General features: G+C 43.4%; 1 protein-coding gene across 6 annotated transcripts in view; it reads left to right on the forward strand.

Moving 5' to 3' along the window:
• FRMPD4 (FERM and PDZ domain containing 4) overlaps positions 1–26,799 on the forward strand; it is a 435,982-nt gene that overhangs the window by 313,071 nt on the left and 96,112 nt on the right. For all 6 annotated transcript variants that reach the window (XM_043502671.1, XM_038382491.2, XM_043502497.1 and 3 more), the window contains 2 exons: positions 17,044–17,204; positions 23,921–24,023. In XM_043502671.1, the coding sequence (XP_043358606.1) occupies positions 17,044–17,204; positions 23,921–24,023 (264 nt within the window). The remainder of the gene's footprint in view (positions 1–17,043; positions 17,205–23,920; positions 24,024–26,799) is intronic.

Here is a 26,799-nt window from a genome sequence, read left to right on the forward strand (position 1 = left end):
AGGAAGTCAGACTTAGATGATTAATGGTCCTTTGTGGCTCTCGTCCCCTAATGCCCCTACTCTACTTGCGCTACATTGATGACATCTTCATCATCTGGACCCATGGAAAAGAAGCCCTTGAGGAATTCCACCATGATTTCAACAATTTCCATCCCACCATCAACCTCAGCCTGGACCAGTCCACACAAGAAATCCACTTCCTGGACACTACGGTGCTAATAAGCGATGGTCACATAAACACCACCCTATATCGGAAACCTACTGACCGCTATTCCTACCTACATGCCTCCAGCTTTCATCCAGACCACACCACATGATCCATTGTCTACAGCCAAGCTCTAAGATACAACCACATTTGCTCCAACCCCTCAGACAGAGACAAACACCTACAAGATCTCTATCAACCATTCTTACAACTACAATACCCACCTGCTGAAGTGAAGAAACAGATTGACAGAGCCAGAAGTGTACCCAGAAGTCACCTACTACAGGACAGGCCCAACAAAGAAAATAACAGAACGCCACTAGCCATCACCTTCAGCCCCCAACTAAAACCTCTCCAATGCATCATCAAGGATCTACAACCTATCCTGAAGGACGACCCATCACTCTCACAGATCTTGGGAGACAGGCCAGTCCTTGCTTACAGAGAGCCCCCCAACCTGAAGCAAATACTCACCAGCAACCACACAACAGAACCACTAACCCAGGAACCTATCCTTGCAACAAAGCCCGTTGCCAACTCTGTCCACATATCTATTCAGGGGACACCATCATAGGGCCTAATCACATCAGCCACACCATCAGAGGTTCGTTCACCTGGCCATCTACCAATGTGATATGCCATCATGTGCCAGCAATGCCCCTCTGCCATGTACCTTGGTCAAACTGGACAGTCTCTACGTAAAAGAATAAATGGACACAAATCAGACATCAAGAATTATAACATTCAATAACCAGTTGGAGAACACTTCAGTCTCTGATCACTCGATTACAGACCTAAAAGTTGCAATTCTTCAACAAAAAAGCTTCAGAAACAGACTCCAACGAGAGACTGCTGAATTGGAATTAATTTGCAAACTGGATACAATTAATTTAGGCTTGAATAGAGACTGGGGTGGATGGATCATTACACAAAGTAAAACTATTTCCCCATGTTTATTCCACCCCCCACCATTCCTCAGACGTTCTTGTCAACTTCTGGAAATGGCCCACCTTGATTATCACTACAAAAGGTTCCCCTCCCCCCCACCCACTCTCCTGCTGGTAATATCTCACCTTAAGTGATCACTCTGGTTACAGTGTGTATGGTAACACCCATTGTTTCATGTTCTCTATGTATATAAATCTCCCCACTGTATTTTCCACTGAATGCATCCAATGAAGTGAGCTGTAGCTCACAAAAGCTTATGCTCAAATAAATGTGTTAGTCTCTAAGGTGCCACAAGTCCTCCTTTTCTTTTTGCGAATACAGACTAACACGGCTGCTACTATGAAAATTGTCATATCAGTTGCATATATCTTTGTAGTATGTGAAACCATGTTTGCTTCACTTCACACTCTCAGCTCTTCCACAGTTGTTAGCTGGAAAGGCTCTCCCCTTTAACCTTTTTTCTTACTGTCAGTTCACACACAATAATCAGGGTTGGTCTGGATGAATACTTGGATGGGAAATCTCTAAGGAGCACCTAAGTGGGTAATTATTCAGTGTATGCTTCAACCTCTGCTGACGCGGTGCTCTCGCTTGATGTAGAGGTGTACTGTGCTGCTGGAGAGGAGGTCTGTTACAACGGATATAAAAGTAAGGCCCTGAATACAGTTGGTTGAAAAATTTCTAATTTCCAGTTTTTCTAATGCGAACAGGAGCAAATTTCACAGTTTTGTGAAAAATTGTCCTTTTTTTTTGTACTGGCTCTGGTTCTGACCACTGCATTGTTGGTGTTTATGTGAGTGCCAGTAGTGTGTCCAGCATTGTACAAAACATAGAAAACACAGGCTCTGACGAAAGGGCTTATAACTGAAATTTAGTACAGTTACTACAGTTTATGCCTATACTCTGATATATTAGATATAAGGTGATGAGACGTCCCGCTTTTAAAGGGACAGTCCCGTATTTAAGCCCTCTTGCAGCTGTCCCGACTTCTTCTTAAAAAAAGGCAAATTGTCCCGTATCTTCTGTCTCCCTCCCACATCCGTACTGGCGGGTCCTGCTGCTGGCCGTATCCCTGCTCACCAGCCGCCCGCCCACCAGCAGTGAGTGAGGTGGGGGGCCCCAGTGGCTGATGATGGGGGTGGGTGTGTAAGGCTGGTGGGGGGGAGAAGATGCAGCACGCGGGGCCAGCCACTCCCTCTGCTGGTCCGTCAGTGCAGCCCCTGCCGCGTGCCGGCTCTCAGCCAGCAGGGCCCCGTCCCCCGTCCCGTTTCCAGCTGGCACTGGCTGCGAGCTGAGGTGTCTGAGTGCAGGCAGGTGCCAGGCAGCTGGTTACATGTCACCTCTGCTGCCCACCCAGCGGCCCTTTATGTGCTCCCCCTCTCGCTGTCCTATCCCTGCTTTGCCCCTTCACCACCTCAGCCCAGTTGCTCCTCCATATCCTCCCCGGCTGGGCGTGCCTCTCCCAGCACTGTGCGGAGAACCAACCCCTGGTCAGAGCGCTCTGCTCACCAACAGCCTGGCCATCAGGCTCCTTCCTTCCCCCACTGCCTCTGTCTGGTCCAGGACCCTGTAGCCTCGGGCGCTGGCCAGGAGGAGCTGAGCCCTACATGTGCCAAAGCCCCACACAGCACTGGCAAAGGGAAGCCTCTCCGCCCCTCAGCTAAGCTCTGAAGTGGTGTCGGGGGGAGCGATTTCGAGCCTGTTCTCGCTCTAAACCTGCAAGTTCCATAACAGTCCCCGGGGCTTAACAAACCCTCTTCAAACCCACCCTTCCTCCGCCCTGGGTCCTGCCCCCAGGGAGCGTGGGGCTGCTCCATCCCCAAGGTACCCTCCTCCCCTGCTGAGCCACCTCTCTGGTGGGGTTCGCTGAAGCCCTGCAGTCAGGTACCCTGGGCCCTGGTGCACAATGCATCCTTAGGGCTTAACCCCTTCCTGCCCATGCTTTAGCCAGAGGTGGCTGACTTATGTTGATGGCCAGCAACAGCCTGGAGGTGTTAGCTACCTTTTAACACTGTGTAGGCAATAAGGGACAAGCTGCGTCTAGCCACACTAGGGGGATGGTGAGGGGAAAGAAAGAAACTCAGCAAAGACATGCGCCAGGTCCTCCCTTCCTGCCCGCACAGTGCCAAAAGGCTGCTGCTGGCCACATTCTGGTGTGAACCCTGGCAGAAATCTGGAAGTGGAGGCATGTGACCCTGCGTGTCCTCCCCACCATGTGTTGCCAGGTACCAGGAGAGGTGGGACTGTCCAGGGGGCCCAGCCAGGCATGGAGGGCAGAGAGTGCAGGGCAAGGAGGTTGGGTCCATAGGTTCCTCTCCCCCCCCCCCCCGTGTGAGAGAGGTGTACAGAAGTGTGTGTGTGTGTGTGTGTGTGTGTGTGTGTGTGTGTGTGAGAGAGAGACCACTCCCCGTGTGTGTATGTGGGGGGGGAGGTAGGGGTGTGTGTCATCCCTCCCCATGTGAGCCCTAAAGCTTTAACGATAAGAAGGTAAATAAAAAGAAATACTGCATAGTTAAATTCTTTTTAACAGTCATCTTGATGGTAATTTGAATGCATAGTTCTGATTGATTTCTTTTCAACTCACTTGAATACAAGTAATTTTACCAGGTGTCTTGTATTCAGCATAGGGAAATATGGTCACCCTAATTAGACATATGTGTTAACTTGATTGTGTTTACTTTGCGCTAAATAATGCAGAAGGGAATAGATTAGAGTAGCTGGTGATACCAATTAGATAACTAACAGTTTTGCTACTCCAGTCTTAAAGTGGGAATATTTTGGTCCATGTCTAATACGTTTGGTCTATATTATAGTTTAAAGTGATCATGATAATTCAAGTGCCTGTACTGACAATTTTTTCTATACTTTAAATCTTAGTTCCCTTGGAAATTGAGAAACTCGTGTTCTATATGTCCCTTTCTGAATGAATAATTTCCCAGGAATGAACACTTTCCTATCAAGGCATAAGAAATGAAGGAAAAAATAGTTTACGAGAAGTCTAAAATTTAGCTAGTCTTTGATACAGCTTTCATTACTAATGCATGTTATTAATACATGGTCTTAATAAAGATACTGGATTTATGGCCTATTACAACAGTCTGTAAGCTACTAACTCTGCTTTTTATCCTAAGACTACAGGGGTGTTAATGGGCCACTTTATCTTGAATGGTAAAAATATGTGCTAACTACTTATGCTAAAATATCTGATCAATCTTGTATAGCTATGACACTCTTAGAGCTTTTCTTCAGGCTGGGAAAGACACCGAGTGGCTTGAAAGCTTGTCTCACCCGTAGAAGTCGGTCCAATAAAAGATATTACCTCACTCACTTTGTCTCTGAAATGCATGTTAGTCACAGATTTAGAAAGAGGAAACTACAACTACATACTCTATCCTAGAAGAAGCTTCATAATTTTTGCTTTTACGTTTTTAATGTTGCCCCCAAAGGCTTTTCTTCCAAACCTATTTGAGTAAGTATGGAAAATATGTATTCTATTTGTCCTTTATTATATTTTTTAAATTGCTAAAACAATTGTTTTTATTTGAATATAAAATTACTACATACAATAAAATTGTACTACACCCCACCCCCCACTGTTCCTCAGTGGTTCTTAACTGCTGGAAATGGCCTACCTTGCTTGTCACCATGAAAGGTTTTCCTCCTTCCCCCCCCCCCCCGCCCCGCTGCTGGTGATGGCTCATCTTAAGTGATCATTCTCCTTACAGAATGTATGATAAAACCCATTGTTTCATGTTCTCTGTATGTGTATAAAAATCTCCCCACTGTATTTTCCACCAAATGCATCTGATGAAGTGAGCTGTAGCTCACGAAAGCTTATGCTCAAATAAATTGGTTAGCCTCTAAGGTGCCACAAGTACTCCTTTTCTTTTTGCGAATACAGACTAACACGGCTGCTACTCTGAAACCCCAGGGCTATGAATTTTGGATATCTCCTTGGGACAAAAAGAGGCAACACTATACTCCATTGGCCTCCAGGTCCAATTTGAGCCTGCAATGGACAGAGCCGCTCAGATATATCAGAAGGAGTGACACTACACACTGGTCCCTATGAAAATTGGCATTGCCAGCTGTTTACTACAGTGCTTGGTTCTCTATTCTGGCTATATATTTCAAGAGGTGAATGCTGTTACTCAAGGAGAGAGGATTGGTGTTTTGCAGCAATACCATCTAGCTGGCAGAATCAGGGGTGCAACTGAACAGCGTTTTTCTGATACTAATATTTTAGATTTTGAAAAATTAGATGTTTTGTTTTCATCCCTTTTGGAAAAGTCAGGATTTAATTGAGATGGTTCTCTATGAAATTCAAAGGGATGGTTCAAAAATTCCATAGCATTTTTCCACAAAGGGATAAGTTCTCTCCCTCTCCCCCCCTTAAGAAAGTTAAGGCAGCGTGACTTCCTGTTCTGTTACCACCTCTCCTGTTACACATAGCTCTTTTCCTCCCTGAAGACCTACCCTGTTTGTCCATTTTCTCCTTCATCCCTCATTGCCACTGAGAAGTACTATGTCATTTCCATTACGTGGCTTGTGACCCAGCTGTCCTAAGACAGTGAGCCAGGCTCAAACTTTAAATACACAGAGGCCTGAAAAAGTTTGAGTATCTTGAGAGAAAAATACCTCTGAAGGCCAAGTTCTTAGACAACAAAACAAAATTCAAGCAAACAGCTGCTAATTTGTGGATGTAGTTTGAATTTGAAGTAGAGCTTATTTCCAAATCCTTTCATGATTTGAGTCTAACAGATTGCAAAACTGCTTACCTTCCTAAGGCAGCATTTAGAAGGAAGCTGTAATATATTTAATATCCTAACAGAGTGGTACCTGTCATTATAAAATATTTTCAGTACAGAGTATCTCTCCCAATATCTGCCTGAAAATGAGGGTAAAACACTGCGTTTTCCGCTTTCAGAATCATGCTGGTTCTGTTTGTTAGGATTTTGTTTCACTTTATCTTGTTCTGGGGAACACATCACATGGGAATTGGAGGAGGAGGAGTCTGGAAGACGTTTGTGCATGTCAGATTTCACTGTATCCAATTTCATGAAAAAGCTGCCAATGACTTCTGAAACCAGCAAAATCTTTTTTCTTTCTAATTACATTTTCACCATATGCTCATCCAGATGGCTTATATTGACATGTTCTAGGGTGTTATAAAATGACCTTGCTTTAGATAATTTAACCACTGAAGAAGCTTATGAAAAAATAGAATTGACACTGGCAGAACAAATGATCAGAATCTTTTCTTTCTAGGACAGTTCTTCCAATTATTTCTTGCATCTGTGGTATTGACTCAGACTCTCACACAATTAGTCAACTTTTGTCAGGCATCACCATTCATTGCAACAGTGGAAATACAGGATCTGGGTTTTATTGAAGTCTAGACATTAACTCCTTCATGAACTGATTAAAATGCATTGGTTTCTAAAAAGAAATTCTGCAATTCCAATTGTGAATTAACTTCATCTTTACTGGACAGTAGAAGAGTATGCAGCCACCAGATTCTCTTTCAGTAGTAGTCACTTAACAGCCTATCTAAATATTTTAATATCTTTTCCAGTGTTCCTGTTGCCAGGAGAAAAATAAGCAAGCTTGATGCATATTGTTGAGCGTATTTAACTGCCCTATTTCTAAACAACGTGCATGGAATCCGAGTATAAATTAATTTAGGAAAAAAGCACATGTGAGGGTACAAGGGACTGGGGAAAGGGATATAGAGTGTCTCACCTCAAGGTTACTTCAAGGTTACCTCAAAGTAGACCAGGTTGATAGTGACCACAAATTGCTACTATCTAGTTTTTTAGGTAGTCTTTGTGAAATGAGTTTGATGGTCTTATTTTAGCTCTCAGCCACCATCATTGGCTTTAATTGTCATCATTGCTGAGGCAGTCTCAGCAGAGAAGCCAAGGACTGAATGGGCATATAAGCAACGTGAATCAGTTTTGCCATCTCTCGCACTTTTATCCCAAGTCTCAGGATATCAAGTATCTGGAGGTTTTACTTGACGCTGCAGCTCCTGGAGATGAGAGATTATGTACAAATCACAGCTTTCATCTAAAAAAAAATTCTGGCACTCAGCAAAGGAAAGCTTGAAAATGTGATCTGAGCACACCCTCATGGCTCAAAATACAGAAAGCAAATAAAATGAACCCTAAACGAATTTAAAAAAAAAAAAAAAAAAAAACTCAGAATTAAGCCAATCTCCAGATTTTGGAAGGCCTGACTCATTATTTTTGAATGTTTGGGGTTGGCAGTCTTGCTTCTGTCCTTTGCCCTATACAGGCGTCTACCAAAGCACATTGCAAGGGCATTCTGAGTGTATCTAAGACTACATCTACATTGCAATCAGGAGGTGTGATTACAACCTGTGTAGATCAAATCTAGCTCAGTTATGTCTACACCTACTGCAATCACACCTCTGAATGCAGCACAGACATACCTTAACTGTGAATAAACTTTGCTCTTTTTGGCTGTCAATCTGGCAGCTTTCGTACATGGTAAATTCATAAAAGTGAGGTTTCTACAGTCACTGTTGAGTAATGTGGATACCCTTGTAACCAGGGCAGGAAGTCTTTCTGCTGGAAAATCCTACCTCCATTCCAATCCAATTGCCAGTCACTCAATAATCCGAGAGATCTGACATTTCTGAAGACTCTCTCTCTCCTTTCAGTTATTGAAAAGGACTGCATCTGCCAAATTTCAAGACAAAAACTATATGAATAAGGAGTTGAAATTGAGAGTACAGATCAGACCTGTAATTTAGCATAAACTACATAACAGAGATGTTGTAATTATCCCAAACCAAGCACTATAAACCCATGAAAGTCAGTGTTCAGATTAAATTTAAAAGAATTCCAGATATGTTGAAGTATGAAAAGGCACAGATGAGGTGTATAAACAACTTTAGCTCTGGGCTGTAGTGACATGTGATGGAGTGCGACTCACCACTGCAACGCCTCCTACTGGCTGTCTTGGGAATTAGCTCTGCATCCTCTTCTGGTGGTGTCCCACCACCGGCACCTCTGCTCCTGGATGAGGATATCCCCTTCATGACACTGCCCTCCGGCTGTGCCTCACTCCATGTTCTCCCCTTCTGGGGGACATACAATCTCTGCCTAGCCACTTCCCTCAGTGGCAACTGCAGTCCATTGTCCCAGGGCTGCTTTCCATGCAGCTTCAGCACCTTCTTCTGCCTTTACCTCTGGGTCTCAGCCTGCAGGCCCTAGCAGCCAGCCAGGAACTCTCTCTGGCTCCCAGTCCCTGCTTGCAGCTCTGAATTGTCCCAGGTGCTGAGCTTCCTCCCTCTGCTGGGAGCCTGGTCTTCTCCTCTTGAGTTCCAGTTAGCTACTGAACTCTGCTCTGCCTGCAGCCTTTCTTATATGGGCCTGCCAGGCCATGATTGGCTACTCCTCTCAGCCCCTTTCTAATAGGTTGCTTCTGGCGCAGCTTCCCTAGGGTTGCTTTTAACCCCTTTTCTGCCAGTGAGGGGCAGCTGCCCCATCACATGACACCATGCAATAACCATATGATTATGATTACTAAATGTTAGTAACTGTAGTCACAGATTATATTAAATTTGTCAAGACATGTTAGAATTGTTTTCTCTCTGGGTATCGTTGCAGGATATAGATAAAGTTATTGTGGTGTCTTAACTATGCATTTCCATAATAGCATGCATGATAATTACAATATCCCTGTAATGTATTTTACCCTAAAATTACTGATACATATTCTCAGTCTGAACTCCATTTTAACTAGTTTTTGTCTGGGAATTTCTTTGGGTATTTTTGTGGTTTAAAATTAAAAATTAAAAATTTCACTCATGAACCTCAAAGAGAATGTTACTATGCAAGATGTCTAGTGGGTTGCAGATATCATTTTTAAAAAATTAAAGATTTATGGCCAGACAGTCCAGTATGCGCTGGCTGTATTATGCCACTATGCGCAAATCAACTAGAGCATACTGGCCAGTTAAACTGGGTTTGCAGTTCTTTGCAAAGCTGCTGGAGTACTCCCACCCCAGGTTCTCCCTTCCTCTTCTAATTTCCCCCTTCCTATCACACCTGACTACATTCCCCTGTGCACATTTGCACACACCAGTTTTCACCTTCCTTTTAAACCCCCACATTCTTCTTTGTGCATGCACACGTGCGTACACAGAGACTCCTTCCCTTGTTCTTCCCTGTGATGGGGTTCCCTCACCGTTCTGGCACCTCCTCTTGGCCATCCTGGGGTTTAGCTCTGCCAGCTGCTGCATCCTCCTCAGCAGACTCTCTACCCATCTTCTTAGTCTGCAGCCTCTCATGCTCTTGGAGCGGCAGCCCTTTCGTGCTCACGGAGCAGAGGGCCAATGGCTTGGTCACTAAGGCCCTCCCCTTCCAGGGAAATCACAGTCCCTCTGGACCAGCTGCCCAGCAGACGTCTCCAACACCCGGTGCCACTACCCAGTGGCTGGTAGAACCCAAGCCTGCCCTCTACACTGGGTTCCAGCCCAAGGAACCTATAACTTGTAGCCAAAGTATGTACTATCCTTGCTGCTGTTTCCCTGGGCCTCTTCCTACATAACTGGCTCCCCTCTCTCTTTGGCTTTGCCATCCCACTCTCCCTTCTCTCAGGGAGTGACTGCAGCCTTCTTCCCACTTTGCTACTCACAGCTTCTGTACTTTATACAAGCCACTCCTACTTCTAATTAGTAACCTCCTTGTAGCCTACATCTCTTTCCTACTTGCTGCTTAATTAGGCCAATTTACCCTTTCAGACCCCGTGTAGGGAACACCCCATCAAACCACCATTCTCCTTTCTGATAAGTAGATCAGATGAAAGCGTTAAATACTAGAATTAATTGTCATTTTTGCTGTTATTTTTGCTCACTCCAAGTTTATCTGTCAGCAGAGACTGATGCATAAAATCTTCTTCAGAGAACCTCCAAAGAATTGCCCTTTTTCAAAATGGCTGAAATCTCCCATTGTGTCTAATGAGACTGGAGTCCGGGAGGAGGCAGAGAGGAACACTCTCACTCCCATAGAAAACAGGAGGAGATAAGTTGCTATTTTGAGAAGGGCACCTGTGCACAGTTTGAGAATTCAGTCCCAGGGAAAACAATGGAAGATTCTAACCATTTTGAAAATAGTTCTTCATGGAATTCTTTGCAGAAGAACTTTATGATTCAGCACCTGCTGAGGGAGGAACTTTCCATATGAAAACTATTAACACAAATAAAACAGTCTAATGTAGTCTCAGCACAACATTTCAGTGAGTTTAAAGGAAATGGGAAGTGTTATTCCGTTGTTTAGATCTTTTGGAACAAAAAAGGTCTGAAACTGGGTACTAAATTTATTAAAGGACCCATTTTGAAATTAATGTTAACCCCTAAATTACTAGATTTACATGCAAATTCTCAGAAAATTAATTCTATATTCCAAGAGTAAGTGCTGTAATTTTGTATTTCCCATACATAAAAAAGAGACTGAATCTCTCCCTTAAGTGCGTAATTCGGCTCAGTCTTAATTATGGTTAGGACCCTACCAAATTCACAGTCCTAGGATTTGAAAAATCAAAAATTTCAAGATTTCAGCTATTTAAATCTGAAATTTCAAAGAGTTGTAATTGTAGGGGTCCTGACCCAGAAAGGAGTTGGGGGGCAGGGGTGCAGTACTGCTACCCTCACTTCTGCGCTGCTGCTGGTGGAGCACTGCCTTCAGAGCTGAGTGCCCAGCAAACAACCACCATACTCTGGCCACCCAGCTCTGAAGTCAGCGCAGAAGTAAGGCTGGCAATACCACAATTCCCCCTAAGTAACCTTGTGACACCCCCCCCCCCCCGCAACTCCCTTTTGGGTCAGACTCCCCCCCATTTGAGAAACGCTAGTCTCCCCTCCCCCATGAAATCGGTATAGAATAGGGTAAAAGCACACAAAAGACCAGATTTCATGGGGGAGGGGGGGAGACCAGCGTTTCTCAAATGGCGGGGGGAGACCAGATTTCAGTCTGTGATGCATTTTTCATGGCCGTGAATTTGGTAGGGCCCTAACTATGGTACTAGAACTGGCACCTTAATATTGGGCAGGTCGAAAGAAGAAAAGTATCTGTATCAACACCTGCCAGCCTTCACAAAGCGTTAAGTAGTCATCTTATCTCTAATAGCGGTCCTATGGAAACCCCACCTGGAGCACCCTCCCACAGTAGGCCATAGCACAACAGGTATACCTGCCTCAGCTTCCCTTCTTCAGAGTTGCCAGTAACTCCACTGGATGGTTTCTTGGTTCACTAAAACATGCTTTCGGGACAGTTAATTACTAAAACATAGTTCAAATCATCCCTAACATAGAAGTCCCAATCATTGTCCATTTCTCAAATCCAGTGTATGTAGTCCTTAAAATCCCCTATCCTCTAGTCCATCAATATAGTACATCTATCAAACCAGCATCTTCAACCATACCAGGGCTCTTCTTCAGTCTTCTTCTACCCATTTACCCGGACAGTCACCCAAGCCCTTCTGCTCTGTGCAATGCAATCCACTCTTCCCAGTGGGAATCCCCACAGCCTCTCTGGTGGGAATTCATTCTCACCAAGGGAGCCTTCTCACTCCCCCTGTCCCTCAGCCTTCTCCATTCCTCTGGCTCCGGCTTTACAGCATGGAGATGTCAGTGAATAAGCCCCGTTGCTGCTTCCTTGCCTTCAGCCTTTCCCAGGAACCTCCTACAGGGACCTCCCACGGTCTCCTGATCTCTGGCAGCTCTCAGGTGCCCTTTCCTCTGGGACGTCCCCCCTCTGCATTCCAGATGCCTTCTCTTAAGCAGTTAGGAAGTAGCTGAGGAATCACAGGTGCACTGACCTCTTCTTCCTTAAAGGGCCAGTGCCACCCTGTGACAGGATCATATACATTCATCTTGCTAAAAAGAAAAGGAATACTTGTGGCACCTTAGAGACTAACAAATTTATTAGAGCATAAGGTTTCGTGAGCTACAGCTCACTTCATCGGATGCATTTGGTGGAAAAAACAGAGGAGAGATTTATATACACAAACACAGAGAACATGAAACAATGGGTTTATCATACACACTGTAAGGAGAGTGATCACTTAAGATAAGCCATCACCAGCAGCAGGGGGGGGAAAGAGGAAAACCTTTCATGGTGACAAGCAAGGTAGGCTAATTCCAGCAGTTAACAAGAATATCAGAGGAACAGTGGGGGGTGGGGTGGGGGGGAGAAATACCATGGGGAAATAGTTTTACTTTGTGTAATGACTCATCCATTCCCAGTCTCTATTCAAGCCTAAGTTAATTGTATCCAGTTTGCAAATTAATTCCAATTCAGCAGTCTCTCTTTGGAGTCTGTTTTTGAAGCTTTTTGGTTGAAGTATAGCCACTCTTAGGTCTGTGATCGAGTGACCAGAGAGATTGAAGTGTTCTCCAACTGGTTTTTGAATGTTATAATTCTTGACGTCTGATTTGTGTCCATTCATTCTTTTACGTAGAGACTGTCCAGTTTGGCCAATGTACATGGCAGAGGGGCATTGCTGGCACATGATGGCATATATCACATTGGTAGATGCGCAGGTGAACGAGCCTCTGATAGTGTGGCTGATGTGATTAGGCCCTATGATGGTATCCCCTGAATAGATATGTGGACAGAGTTGGCAACGGGCTTTGTTGCAAGGATAGGTTCCTGAGTTAGTGGTTCTGTTGTGTGGTGTGTGGTTGCTGGTGAGTATTTGCTTCAGATTGGGGGGCTGTCTGTAAGCAAGGACTGGCCTGTCTCCCAAGATCTGTGAGAGTGATGCGTCGTCCTTCAGGATAGGTTGTAGATCCTTGATGATGCGTTGGAGAGGTTTTAGTTGGGGGCTGAAGGTGATGGCTAGTGGCGTTCTGTTGTTTTCTTTGTTGGGCCTGTCCTGTAGTAGGTGACTTCTGGGTACTCTTCTGGCTCTGTCAATCTGTTTCTTCACTTCAGCAGGTGGGTATTGTAGTTGTAGGAATGCATGATAGAGATCTTGTAGGTGTTTGTCTCTGTCTGAGGGGTTGGAGCAAATGCGGTTATATCGTAGCGCTTGGCTGTAGACAATGAATCGAGTGGTATGATCTGGATGAAAGCTAGAGGCATGTAGGTAGGAATAGCGGTCAGTAGGTTTCCGATATAGGGTGGTGTTTATGTGACCATCACTTATTAGCACCGTAGTGTCCAGGAAGTGGATCTCTTGTGTGGACTGGTCCAGGCTGAGGTTGATGGTGGGATGGAAATTGTTGAGATCATGGTGGAATTCCTCAAGAGCTTCTTTTCCGTGGGTCCAGATGATGAAGATGTCATCAATGTAGCGCAAGTAGAGTAGGGGCATTAGGGGACGAGAGCTGAGGAAGCGTTGTTCTAAGTCAGCCATAAAAATGTTGGCATACTGTGGGGCCATGCGGGTACCCATCACAGTGCCGCTGATTTGAAGGTATACATTGTCACAACCACACACCACACAACAGAACCACTAACCCAGGAACCTATCCTTGCAACAAAGCCCGTTGCCAACTCTGTCCACATATCTATTCAGGGGATACCATCATAGGGCCTAATCACATCCACCACACTATCAGAGGCTCGTTCACCTGCGCATCTACCAATGTGATATATGCCATCATGTGCCAGCAATGCTCCTCTGCCATGTACATTGGCCAAACTGGACAGTCTCTACGTAAAAGAATGAATGGACACAAATCAGACGTCAAGAATTATAACATTCAAAAACCAGTTGGAGAACACTTCAATCTCTCTGGTCACTCGATCACAGACCTAAGAGTGGCTATACTTCAACAAAAAAGCTTCAAAAACAGACTCCAACGAGAGACTGCTGAATTGGAATTAATTTGCAAACTGGATACAATTAATTTAGGCTTGAATAGAGACTGGGAATGGATGAGTCATTACACAAAGTAAAACTATTTCCCCATGGTATTTCTCCTTCCCACCCCACCCCCCACTGTTCCTCTGATATTCTTGTTAACTGCTGGAATTAGCCTACCTTGCTTGTCACCATGAAAGGTTTTCCTCCTTTCCCCCCCCCTGCTGCTGGTGATGGCTTATCTTAAGTGATCACTCTCCTTACAGTGTGTATGATAAACTCATTGTTTCATGTTCTCTGTGTGTGTGTATATAAATCTCTCCTCTGTTTTTTCCACCAAATGCATCCGATGAAGTGAGCTGTAGCTCACGAAAGCTTATGCTCAAATAAATTTGTTAGTCTCTAAGGTGCCACAAGTACTCCTTTTCTTTTTACGAATACAGACTAACACGGCTGCTACTCTGAAACCATTCATCTTGCTGTTCACCATAGCTCAGTGGCTTGAGCATTGGCCTGCTAAACCCAGGGTTGTGAGTTCAATCCTTGAGGGGGCCATTTAGGGATCTGGGGCAAAAAATTGGGGATTGTGCCTGCTTTGAGCAGGGGGTTGGACTAGATGATCTCCTGAGGTCCCTTCCAACCCTGATATTCTATGATTATGATTCTATGATTATGATTCTATGAATCCTTCTGGATAAGGTTCTGATATACAGGAGTGTTCTGTACAGCCATTTGTGGAAGTGTAACTTGTGGTGACTTACTAGATGATATTTTGTAGGTGGATAGCCTTAAAAAAAATCACTAAAACAGGCCATGCTACTCAAAATCATGACTGACTGCTCCCTGCTGATATTCTGTTTTAGGCTTTGGATAATAGATACTGTGCTTCCACTGAGGATTCTTAAGATAAGATGGTGCAAAGGATGGAACCAGGCATCAAAGAGCACAGCTGCTCCTTTGAGCAGCCCCTGTTCCTGTTGTAGGAATTTGTTATCTGGGATGCTACAGTTGACACCATTTTCTCCTCATTCAATCCAGACTAAATGCTAGAGTACCTGGGGACCTAAATATACAAAGGCAGAAAAGAACAGCAATCCTGAAGGGCTAGTATTTTTCCAAGGCTCAGGCACTGGCTTCCAAATCACTCACTCATTCACCGTTTTATAAATACTTCACTTTATTGATGGCAGCCTCAAATGATGAAGAACCTGTTACAGAAATGAAGGCTACGATCACCAGGAGAAAATGATTAGACATAGGACTTTAACATACTTTAGAGGAGAATGTATAGGGATTTCAACTGAGAGATAAAGGAAAAACAAATGGAAAATGTTTGAAACCTCATGATCACTACCCGAGTGCAGTTCAAAATGTTAAATAGGCAAGTTTCTGAAATATCAGTATCCTCTAAAACAGGATCTTGATCAAAGGCAAGAGCTTTGGAAACCCAAATCCATAGCTGGAATTGATTCTGGAAGACCTGAAGATACTGACATAAGTACTGTATTTCAAACACTATGGAAAATCTGACGTCTATTTTGATTAAACATATAAAATTGACCCAATGTTAATAGAAACATGCTACAAGATTCTTGAGGGCAGAAGTAGGAGACAGAGTCTGGGAGGGTTGTTACTAACATTGCTTGATGTATAGGAAAAGAGGGAATTTACAGGCTGAATTCATTCATTGTCATAGATTCCCAGGCCAGAAGGGGCCATTGTTGTTATCATCTAGTCCGAACCCGTGTATAACACACGCCATAGAACTTCTCCAGAATAATTCCTAGACACATCTTTTAGTAAAACATCTAATTGTGATTTAAAAATCTCTGAACCTAATTTTTCCCACCCATGTGCGGAATTAATTAAGTTTGTGTGACACATCACCTCCATATTGGTGCACATTACAAAATTCATGTGGTGGGGTTTGGCCGAGGGGTTCAGAGTGTGGGAGGGGGCAGAGGGTTGGGGTGTGGGGGGGTGAGGGCTCCAGAGTCGGGCCAGGGATATGGGGTAGTGGGTTGGGGTGTGAAACAATTCTCATTTGTTATGAACATTTTTTATGATGTAGAGGGAGGTGGTGTTTGAGTCTTCTATTATTACAGTCCATATATTCCTAAGGAGACTGCCTTTCAAACTGACAGTATGTCACACTGGATGACTCTCCTGTTCCTTTACCTTTTCTGCTCAAAAAAGGTGCTTAACAGTACAATCTTCTCCTGCCAGACAAAGATTTCTATTTTGGGGGATATGCCTTTGATTGATTTTAACCATTTCTTATGCACAGAGTTTGAGTGTGACATTCTCCCAGAATAAACTGAGACTTATCTTTTTGAGGGTTGATTTACCGACTACTGTAATAAGAAGACAGAGCTATCACCAGTTGTTGTTGTTTTCCTTTCTATTCTTTTTTTCCCCCTTCATTTCTTTCTTTCTCCTCTGTATTAATCTTCTTGCTCTGTTGATCCAGAAACAAATGATCCAGTGCTCTATATACAATAGAATGCTACATTTGTTTCCAGGCTGCTTGAGACTGCTCAAATATATGCAAACTGTGCTGAATATTTTATACTTAGGGCTGCAGGTTGACTGAGTATACCCTCTCCTCTCAGACATATTATAGCAGAGAATTGTGTACTTTATTTTCTGGAATGTAACTGTAATGTTTTAAATAAATACAAGGTTGCTTTACTTTCCTCCTCTCCCTGGCAAATGGAGGATGAAAAATTTAAAATACAAAAGCTGAAACCTTGATTTTTCTCATATATTTAGAGTCGGTCAAATGTATACTGTCACATGCAGGAGTTGTGTGCAGGCATAAATATTGGTTAGCAAATCAGCTCTGTAATCTGAGATATGATTATCCTCTGTGTAAGAAAACTAATAAAAAAGATTGTAAAACATTAAATAAGATGAGACTTTGGTTCTTTCAGAGAGACTATCTCAAATATTCCTCCTATCAAGTAAACATAAAGTGCTTGGCTTGCGTAGGTACCACAAAAACACATTTTAATGATCCTTTCCTTTTTTTCATTCATTTTTCCCCACAGTCACATGACACAATCGGCCACATTTGAAGACCCTCGAATAGAGAGCTGCCAAATTACCCCTCCAGCCCCTCGGAAAGTGGAAATGAGGAGGGATCCTGTGCTGGGATTCGGTTTTGTGGCTGGCAGTGAAAAGCCAGTTGTTGTACGCTCAGTCACACCAGGTATGATTTTTTCCCTTGCCTGGCCCCAAAAGCAGGGCTTTGAGACTTATTAACTCCCTGTCTGTGCTGGCTGTATTGCTGGCAGTGATATAGATGTGCTCAGATTTCCAGCAGGACTGCATTGGCTTTTAAAGTTGTCTGCTTAGAGGTTTGATTTCTTTAAAATTGCTTTTTTAAATTAAATTTAATTTAATAATTTTGAACTTGTATTTACACTGACTGAGGCCCACTGGGACAAAATACCATGGCACATGCGAGTACTATTAATGCATTCCAGCAACCAAGTGAATCATGAATACTAGATAGCATTCTGAGAGTATGTCTGCACGGCAATTAAAATCCTGCAGCTGACCCATGCCAGCTGCCCTGGGCTCAGAGGCTCAGGCTGCAGGGCTGTATAATTGCGGTGTGGATGTTCGGGCTCAGGCTGGAGCTCAGGCTCTTGGATCCAATGGGGTGGGAATGTCCCAGAGCTCGGGTTGCAGCGCAGGTAAACAGCTCCGCCAGTCTGAGACCCATTAGCCTGAGCCCCGCAAGCCTGAGGCAGCTGGTACAGGCCACCCAGGGATGTCTAACTGCAGTGTAGACATACCCTAAATTCTGATATGCTGACATGCCTCTGGAATGATGGAATGGTGTCAGATTGGAGAGAGGTCTCAAGTGGGGTTCCACAGGGATCTGTTCTGGGTCTGGTGTTGTTTAATATCTTTATTAATTATCTAGATGTAGGTATAGAGAGCATAATGATCAAGTTTGCAGATGACACAAAGCAAGGGGACGGTTGCCAATACTTTGGAGAATATAGTTAAAATTCAAAGGAATCTTGATAAATTGGAGAACTGGCTGTAGACGACAAAATGAAATTCTATAAAATTGGCTATAGACAAATTCACAAAATTGGCTATAGACGACAAAATGAAATTCAACCAAGACAAATGTAAGGTGTTACACTTAGGGAAGAAAAAACAAATGCCCAAATACAGAATGAGGGATAACTAGCTTGGCAGCAGCACTGCTGAGAAGAATCTGGGAGTTGTGGTGGATCATGCCATCAACATGAGTCAGCAATGTGATGCTGTTGCAAAAAAAGCAAATGCAATTTTGAGTTGTATTAACAGAAGTATAGCATTAGCATGTAAGTCATGGGAGGTAATAGTAGTGCTCTACTTGGCACTGGTTAGACCTCAGCTGGAGTACTATGTCCAGTTTTGGTCACCAAAGGATGTAGAGCAGTGTTTTTCAAACTTCGGGTTGCGACCCAATACTGGGTCGCGACATGTCAGGCACTGGGTCACTCTGGTCAGCAGTGCCCACTGGGACATTAAAAGTCCCGTTGGTGGTGCTGCCAAGCTAAGGCAGGCTAGTCCCTACCTGTTTTGACACCATGCTGCACCCCGGAAGCAGCCAGCAGTGGGTCCAGCTTCTAGGCGGGGGGCCACAGGCCTCCGCACTCTCCCCCCACCCCGAGCATTGGCTTGCACTCCCATTGGCCGGGAACAGGCCAATGGGAACTGGGGGAGGTGGAAACCTGCACTTGTGGGCCTCCGCCTAGGAGCCAGACTTGCTTCAGGCCACTTCTGGAGCGCAGCACTGTCCGTGGTGTCAGGACAGGCAGGAAATGCCTGACCAGCAGCCGCTGGAGGTAAGTCCACGCCCCAACCCTGCACTCCAATCCTCTGCCCCAGCCATGAGACCCCCCCAAACCTGGAACCCCCCAAACCCCTCATCCCCGGCCCCACCGCATAGCCTGCACCCCTTGCCCAGAACCCTAACTCCCTCCCTCACCCCAAACCTCTTATCCCCAGCTCTGTTGGATCACAGGCATCAACAGTTTTCTTCAACAGGGTCCCCAGAAAAAAGTTGAAAACCACTGATGTAGAGAAACTGGACAGAATCCAGAGGCAAGTGACAAAAATGATCAAAAGGGTGGAATGCAAGCCATATGAGCAAAGGCTGAAGGAACTGGGTATGTTTAGCTTGGAAAAGAAGAGATTAAGGGAGGGATATGATAGCAGTCTTCAAATACTTGAAAGGCTGCCATAAAAAAGATGAAGAAAAGTTGTTCTCTCTTGCCACAGAGGGCAGGACAAGAGGCAATGGGTTCAAACTACAGCATAGCAGATTTAGATTAAGTCTCAGGAAAAACTTCTTAACTGTAAGAACAGTAGGACAATGGAACAGACTGCCTAGAGAGGTTGTGGAAGCTCCTTCACTGGAAGTTTTCAAAAGGAGGTTGGATAGCCATCTGTCAACAAATCCTGCATCTTGGCAGGGTGGTAGACTAGATGACCCTTGCAGTCCCTTCTAACCCTACGATTCTATGATTTTGTAAGGGCTTGTACTTTGGAATATTGTTTCTCACCACACTCGTTTCAAACCCATAAATTTGTTAGCAGGAAAAAGCCAATATCATAGTTATTACTCTTAGCCATTACTATTGTTTGACTATACTGGTTGACCCACTTCATTTAAAGAAAGAATTTTATTCTATTTTTTTTCTATTCTGTATAGTTTCTTACACCACCCTCCTCACATAGTTTCTGAACTTCTTCCAGTAGTGCATTCAGTTATGTGACTAAACTATGTTATGTATGATTCTTTCTTCTCTCATCTACTCATAGGGTGAGAACTGAGTGTGCAGTGTAGGGTTTTATTTTGGTAGGGGTTTATTTTTGTTGTTGCTGGGGTTTGTTTTTTTGTTTTCTTTATGGACACTGCACTGTGTTTATATTAGAGAAGGCAAGATCAGAGAAATGCACCTTGCACTTGTGGGGGAAGGTAGCAAGGTTTGTGATAACCATTAGTTCCTGGGGGAGTTTGTTCCACAATCTCAGACTGGCCCCTGAGAAAACTCTGTCTCCTATACAGAAGAGTTTTGCCTTTGTGATAGAAAGTTCCATTGTGCCTGAGAAATGGAGTTGTTGATCATGGTCTTCATCCTGAAGCTTTAGGCAAACTTGTAGACATGCTGGGCCCAGACCATTGATTGTCTTGAAGACAAGGACGAAGACCTTGAATTTTCAATATTCTTTTGGAAACCAGTGTAGAGAGCAGAGAACAAGCAAAACTGCCTGTAGAACACCTAAATGTGATTTTCCCAGGTGTGTGCGCAAATGGTGTTTGTATTACTTGCAAATAAAGCAAATTATGCAGTTAGGATCTGGCCCCTCTGAAGTCATGATTAATCTCAGACAGTTCTTTTTTTTCCCAAAATAGTTTTATTTAGTGTAACTCTCATATTTAAAGCCCATTTGGGGAAGCATATTTGTATTCAATCACCAAAGTAAGAGTGGAGACAAATACAGTGGAACTGGTGTGCATTTATACATAGTGAAACTCCATTTATAGTGGATTCAAAAGTAAAATAAAACCTCCAAACCAAACAGATAGAAGCACAGCTTCAGCTTGTTGTTAGAATGAATTGTGTCAGGCAGTAAGAATTTTTTTCTTTTAAGATTCCATCTTCTGTTTTATACCATCGTTACAAACTTTAAAGACAAGACATTAGCACAAGTATAATCTTTCGTTTGAGGCTGTGACACTGTGCTCCTTTTCTGTGAGCTTGTTATGGGAAGCAAAAAGGTTTTTGTGTGCTTCCAAAGACGAAAGTTGTTGTTATACTGGCAAGAGCACCACAATACTTAAGGTTGCATCATGACATCTGTGTAAAAGCTGACTTTTCTAAGTCCTCTAAAATCGACATGCTTAGTCAGATTTTTTTAAATCTGTTGTGCTTTAGGAGAGTACCAGATAGGGTTAATGACCCAAATCTGAAGTCATTTGAGACAGATGTTCCCCAAAATAGATATTTTTTGAAGTTTCTAGATTTTTGTTTGTTTTTGCCCAGAACTAGAGATCAAACTATTGATCTGATGCAGGTCAAAATGGTCTGTCTGTCAAGTTTTGCCCAAGGGAGTGCATGGCACCCACTAAGTCTTTGGTAGACTCGAACTGAGAATAGTATTTATGAAAATGTACATTTCTACACTGTACATGCACCAATACAGAAGAATGGTTCAACCATACTTGATGGTTTATTTTCCAACATTTTATATGGTTTAAAGCTAGACTCTTTTAAGTGCTTTAAAATCCAAATGGTTTATCAGATGCTTTGAAATTTGGTGTGCCTCGTGGGCATGTGAGGTAGCATTGGTGATCCAAATTTGACCAAGAGGTTTCCTGAGTTACAGTCCTCCCTTCCTCCCCCCCCCCCCCCAAACAATTTCCTTCTGCTGCCTCAGACTGTTAAACTGAGAAGTATTAACAAAGGGATGAATCACAGACCTCTTTATTGCTGTGAACTCATCCTTCAATTAATATAACTAAGGGTAATTTAATCACAAGTCCCCACCTGAGACAAAAGAAGTTCTGGACAGGGAGGGTTGCTACTATTTGTGAGACATGACTAGCCATTTTAATTTGGGGGCAATGTAATCAAAGTATTCATAGAATCATAGAATATCAGGGTGGAAAGGACCTCATCTAGTCCAACCCCCTGCTCAAAGCAGGACCAATCCCCAACTAAATCATCCCAGCCAGGGCTTTGTCAAGCCTGAACTTAAAAACCTCTAAGGAAGGAGATTCCACCACCTCCCTAGGTAACCCATTCCAGTGCTTTGCCACCCTCCTAGTGAAAAAGTATGGGCAGGGTGGGAATTAGACATGTGAATGGAGGGGAGGCGTATCAGAGGACTGTGGGAACTGAAGGAGAGGAATTTAGGGAACCAGTAATGTTATGGGGGGCAGAAATGGAGATTGATGGTATGGGAAGCAAGAGAGTTTGGGGACTCAGGCAAGGGAGGCATGGCACCCCCTCAGCTCTGCCAGTGCACCCTAACTTCCTTGCACCCCGGGCTCTGCCTGTGCACTTCAATCATTGCAACCACCCTGCAGCCTCAGCTCTGCCAATGCACCCAAACCCCCATGAACTGCACATTAGAGCCCTGCACAGGACTATTTTTAATCCCGCAATACCCACTCCTACATGTGCCCACAATTATAGCAGCTGGTCCTGCGGGACCCATGGGATCCTGGTCCTGCTGCCAGTCTCTACACTAATCCGGCACAGGGCTCTATGCCACAGCTCTGACAGTGCACCCCAACCTGCCTGAACCCCAACTCCACAGCTCTGACAGTGTACCCCAACCTGCGTGTGATGCATCTTGGGGCATTCAGGGTTGCAAGTTTGTTGCCACTTGCCTCCAGCACAAGGGAGTCTTGCCTGTGTTAGCTCACAAACACAACCATTCTGTCAGCCACTCCAGCACTCTCCTCTGTCTTTGCCCTGCAAGTTAACAATAGATGGCTCCAAGGCCCTTCAAAGTGTCCCCTTGTGTTTTCCAGGCACTGATCACTGGATACCCACAGAAATCCCAGATCCTCCATTTCCAAAGGAACTGTATACGCCAGTTTACCATCTTTACCTTAGACCAGTGGTTCTTAACCTTTCCATACTACTGTACCCTTTCAGAGTCTGATTTGTCTTGAGTACCCCCAAGTTTCACCTCACTTAAAAACTGCTTACAAAATCAGACATACAAATACAAAAGAGCCACAGCACACTGTTACTGAAAAATTGCTTACTTTCTCATTTTTACCATATAATTATAAATCTATGGGAATATAAATATTGTACTTACATTTCAGTGTATAGTATAAAGAGCAGTATAAACAAGTGGCTGTCTGTATGAAATTTTAGTTTGTACTGACTTCGCTAGTGCTTTTGATGTAGCCTGTTGTAAAACTAGGCAAATATCTAGATGAGGTGATGTACCCACTGGAAGACCTCTGCCTTGCACCCCAGGTTGAGAACCACTGCCTTAGACCACCACTCCTGTATTACACACAGCACTCAAATTCATTTATAGCAGATGATGATGTCCTCCTTGTTTCTTCAGACTATTAATTCCTAACAGGAACATTTATTTTCCTGGTCAAAAACCTAGGAAATTCAGTGGCAAATAATTATATTAATACAAAGTTAAGGTTGCTTGGTGACATGTCATCTCCTTGTTGAGCTGAGCAAAACTCAATCTTCTGAAAACCAGGAAATGTGCAGTTAAGGTTGCCCATGCAACTGTAACACTACCCTCTTCCAGCAGTGCCACAATATGCCCTAGTAACACACATACCTTTGCTCTGCCAACCCCACAGTTGCTGGAAATGTATAGGCTCTTCACTTCCTTTGACAATCCATCTACAGTCACCCACAGGATTGCATCTAACACTATTAGAAAACAAAAAGAAATTTCCTGGTGGTCAGAAGTTTGAGTTTTGCTCATCTCAGCCTTCTGCAAGGGACGATGTACCACCAAGCAATCTTAACCTTACATTTCAGTAGAGTTGGAAACCAAAGCTCTTGGCTGAAGCCTTCATATTTGAGTGCCTAACATTAGAGTCTTATTGTAATTCCATACAGGCACCTAAATAAAAGTGGCCTGATTTTCAATGGTGCTGATCACCTGCAGCTCCCTTTGACTTGTCAGGGAAAATCAGGTCCTGGTTATTTAAGTTCCTAAATATAATTTTTTATTTAGGCACTTATCAGGTACTGTGCTATGTACATTTAGATTGTTAGCTTTCTGGTGAGGGTATATTATCAGCAAAGTGCTTTAGACCTCCAAGTTGAACCGTATCTAATATCTGCACAATAGAGGAGACTGTCTATGTGTTTATAATGGTCTACTAACCTGTCCTTATTTCTCATTTGTCTCCAGGCGGCCCCTCTGAAGGAAAACTTATACCAGGAGATCAGATCATAATGATTAATGATGAGCCAGTCAGCACTGCTCCAAGGGAGAGAGTCATCGACCTTGTCAGGTAGTTGATGCCTTCGTCCTACCAAATAAACCATGAGCCCAGTGGCTTACTGCCAGAACAGTCATTTGATAATGTGGCATTCTTGCCTTCTCAGAGCGGAGAAAGTGGAAAATAATGTTACTGAGCTTATAACAAATGTTGGTGGAATTGCGTATAATTGACAGGAAATTTCCTTACATAAATACTGCAGGAGTGTGAATAAATGTGAAAAAATATATTAAAGCACCCCCAAACGAGTTGTTGGTTGAAGGACAGGTTACCTTGATGATTAACGGTTGTATTATATGCAGGGCTTGAAAAAACCACTCCTCTGGTTGCTTGGGTAAGGAAAATGTTGGAACAGGTTGGCAAGTTGACTGGGCAAGGTACAAAGAATCTGGCATTTTTGGCTTCTTCCCTGAGGGATGGGTTGTGGGGACAATCCTTAGAGCAGAGTAGGCCAGGTGGTTGCTGCTTTATATTGCTTTTTCAGGACAGTAGTGGAGTGGGACTAAAGAGGGAACAGAGTAGCCTAGGATATGGGGCTCTCTTACCTTTGGGGTTGGGGCTGTGCTTGTGAGCCTGTGAGTTGATAGGTGCATATATATGTGTGTGGTGGGGGGGAGGCTTTTGGGTAGTGCATGCTTGAGTGGACGGCATGTGAATTTGTGCAAGTAGGTGTCTGTTGGGTGGGCGAGTGTGAGGAATGAGGGGGATAAATTATAAAAAGTACAAGGGAGAGGGAGGGAAAGAAGTTAGCAAACAGAAGATATAGTAGGAAAAGAAAGATGACGCTTATTATGGGGTGGAGGAAGAGAAAAGGAAAAGAGGGAACAACACACAAAGATGCAACATGATGTATAATGGGGGGAAAAAGTGGAGTGAAGCCATAGAGATAAAAGAAAGTATAACAAAACTCAGGAGCTGGAGTAAGTTAGAGTATGTTTTAACAAGTTTATTAAATAGAAAGTTGTTTGGCAATAAATATAGTACACAGTTATTTTAAACTTCAGAGGCATGACTCTTAGAGGGCAGTGTGTTGTATGTATTTTTTTCACTTGGGCTAGTACACTTTTTCCTTGGGCTAGCTGGTGTCAGGGGGAATTTCAGGATCTGACTTTACACATTTTTTCGCTGATAGGTTAAATGGAGGGTCCTTCTCTCCAAATCTGGCAACCACCAATGTTGAAAGTAAATTGCCTGTGATACTTTTCTAAAAGAGTCCATTCTGAATTTCAGTTTATGAACTTCTACAACAGCTGTGATTCTCTGGGATGAATCAGATCACAATACATAGGATGAAGCACATGAGAGTTGGGGGCAAAGTGTTCTCAGTCAAGGGGATCTGCCTGTGGAATAAAACTTCTGTAGGAGACTGAGTGACTCAAACGTCTTACCATCTTTAGGAAATGCTGCATACCTTCCTTTTCAAAAAATATTTTCTACCATAGCAAGAAAGATACCCACAACAGTGACACCACATCCCTGAAAAATAAAAGAAAATAAAAAACTGTAACAAACAACTCAACCAACAAATAAAAACAAAATTCATAAAGCAGAGATGTACCACAAAAAGTGTTAGTCTTGATGGGGTCAATTTAGGAACTTTGCTATTGCTATTGATTTTATGTGGAAGCACTCAGATATCACAGTGATGGGTAGCAGTATGAAACAGATAGATAGTATTTAACTGGTCATTGAAACTTCTTTGGGATGCCTTTTGCTACATAAAACTATCATGTTGTAGTTTATATTCTTTTCCTGACTGTTTGGGATGTATAACACATAAGCCCCATTATCAACAGTGGGATACAGCCCCATCTCCCTCCCCTGGTGTCAGTAATTTACAGTAACAGGAAAAATAGACTGTCTAATTAGGATTGAGTCAAATTGGATCTAAATATGAGGGAGTTCCCTCTGTGAAGGGGAGTTGAGAAGCTGGTCCATGTTGAATGTGAAAGTAGTACTCTCTGATCATACTGACTCCTTAGGTAGTGTCTTGGAAATGCTACTGTAAACAATCCTTTAAGTGTTGTTGAATTCTATCTTTTCATGGTGCTTTCCTTCTATTGAATTGTATCACTGCTCTCTACATTTACCTGCCTCTGGGACTTTGTCAGAAGTTGTCTTTTCTTTGATGAGTTTCACAAAGGGCTGTATTAGCAGTATGTACATCATTCCACTTAAAGAGCTTATCATCATTTCAACGGGGACATCTGGAATGATTAGACAAGGCATGCAGTCACCACATCATGGCAGAAGCAGTTCACTGCGCCAGTACAGTAGTGCATCCCTTCCATACCGTATCTAACCCAAGGTCATTCTTGGGTCAGACACATTCATATCTTTGAAAGCGACGCTTTGTCTCAGTTTGAAGTACAGACAGAGGAAATTTTAAAATCTTGCTTTCTGACTGGTAGGCATACGTATGCAGTTAGTGACGGGTAAGCTCTCTTCCCAGAGAAGGATATATATAAAAAAGATATAACTGCATAATATTGCGGGGGTGGGGAAATGGGGGGGCGAATGCATGACCTCATTGTATACTGCAGATCGGTTATAAGAACTGCTTAGTATTAGCTATGTGGAAGTTGCTTCTATCCAGTCCTGCCAGGAAGCTTACTGCAAAACCAAGAAAGGATTTGCTTTTATAGTTGTAGAAAATGGAAGAAAAAATCAGGCTCATTTGAAAATATAGTCGTCTTGTGCCAAATATAGAATAAAGCTTTAAAAGTGTTTTAACACAACGATAAAATGTTTTAAACTGAGATATGGGCAGGATTCAATGTTTCAAACA

Source organism: Dermochelys coriacea, chromosome 1, assembly GCF_009764565.3.
Source record: "Dermochelys coriacea isolate rDerCor1 chromosome 1, rDerCor1.pri.v4, whole genome shotgun sequence".
Lineage (NCBI taxonomy): Eukaryota > Metazoa > Chordata > Testudines > Dermochelyidae > Dermochelys > Dermochelys coriacea.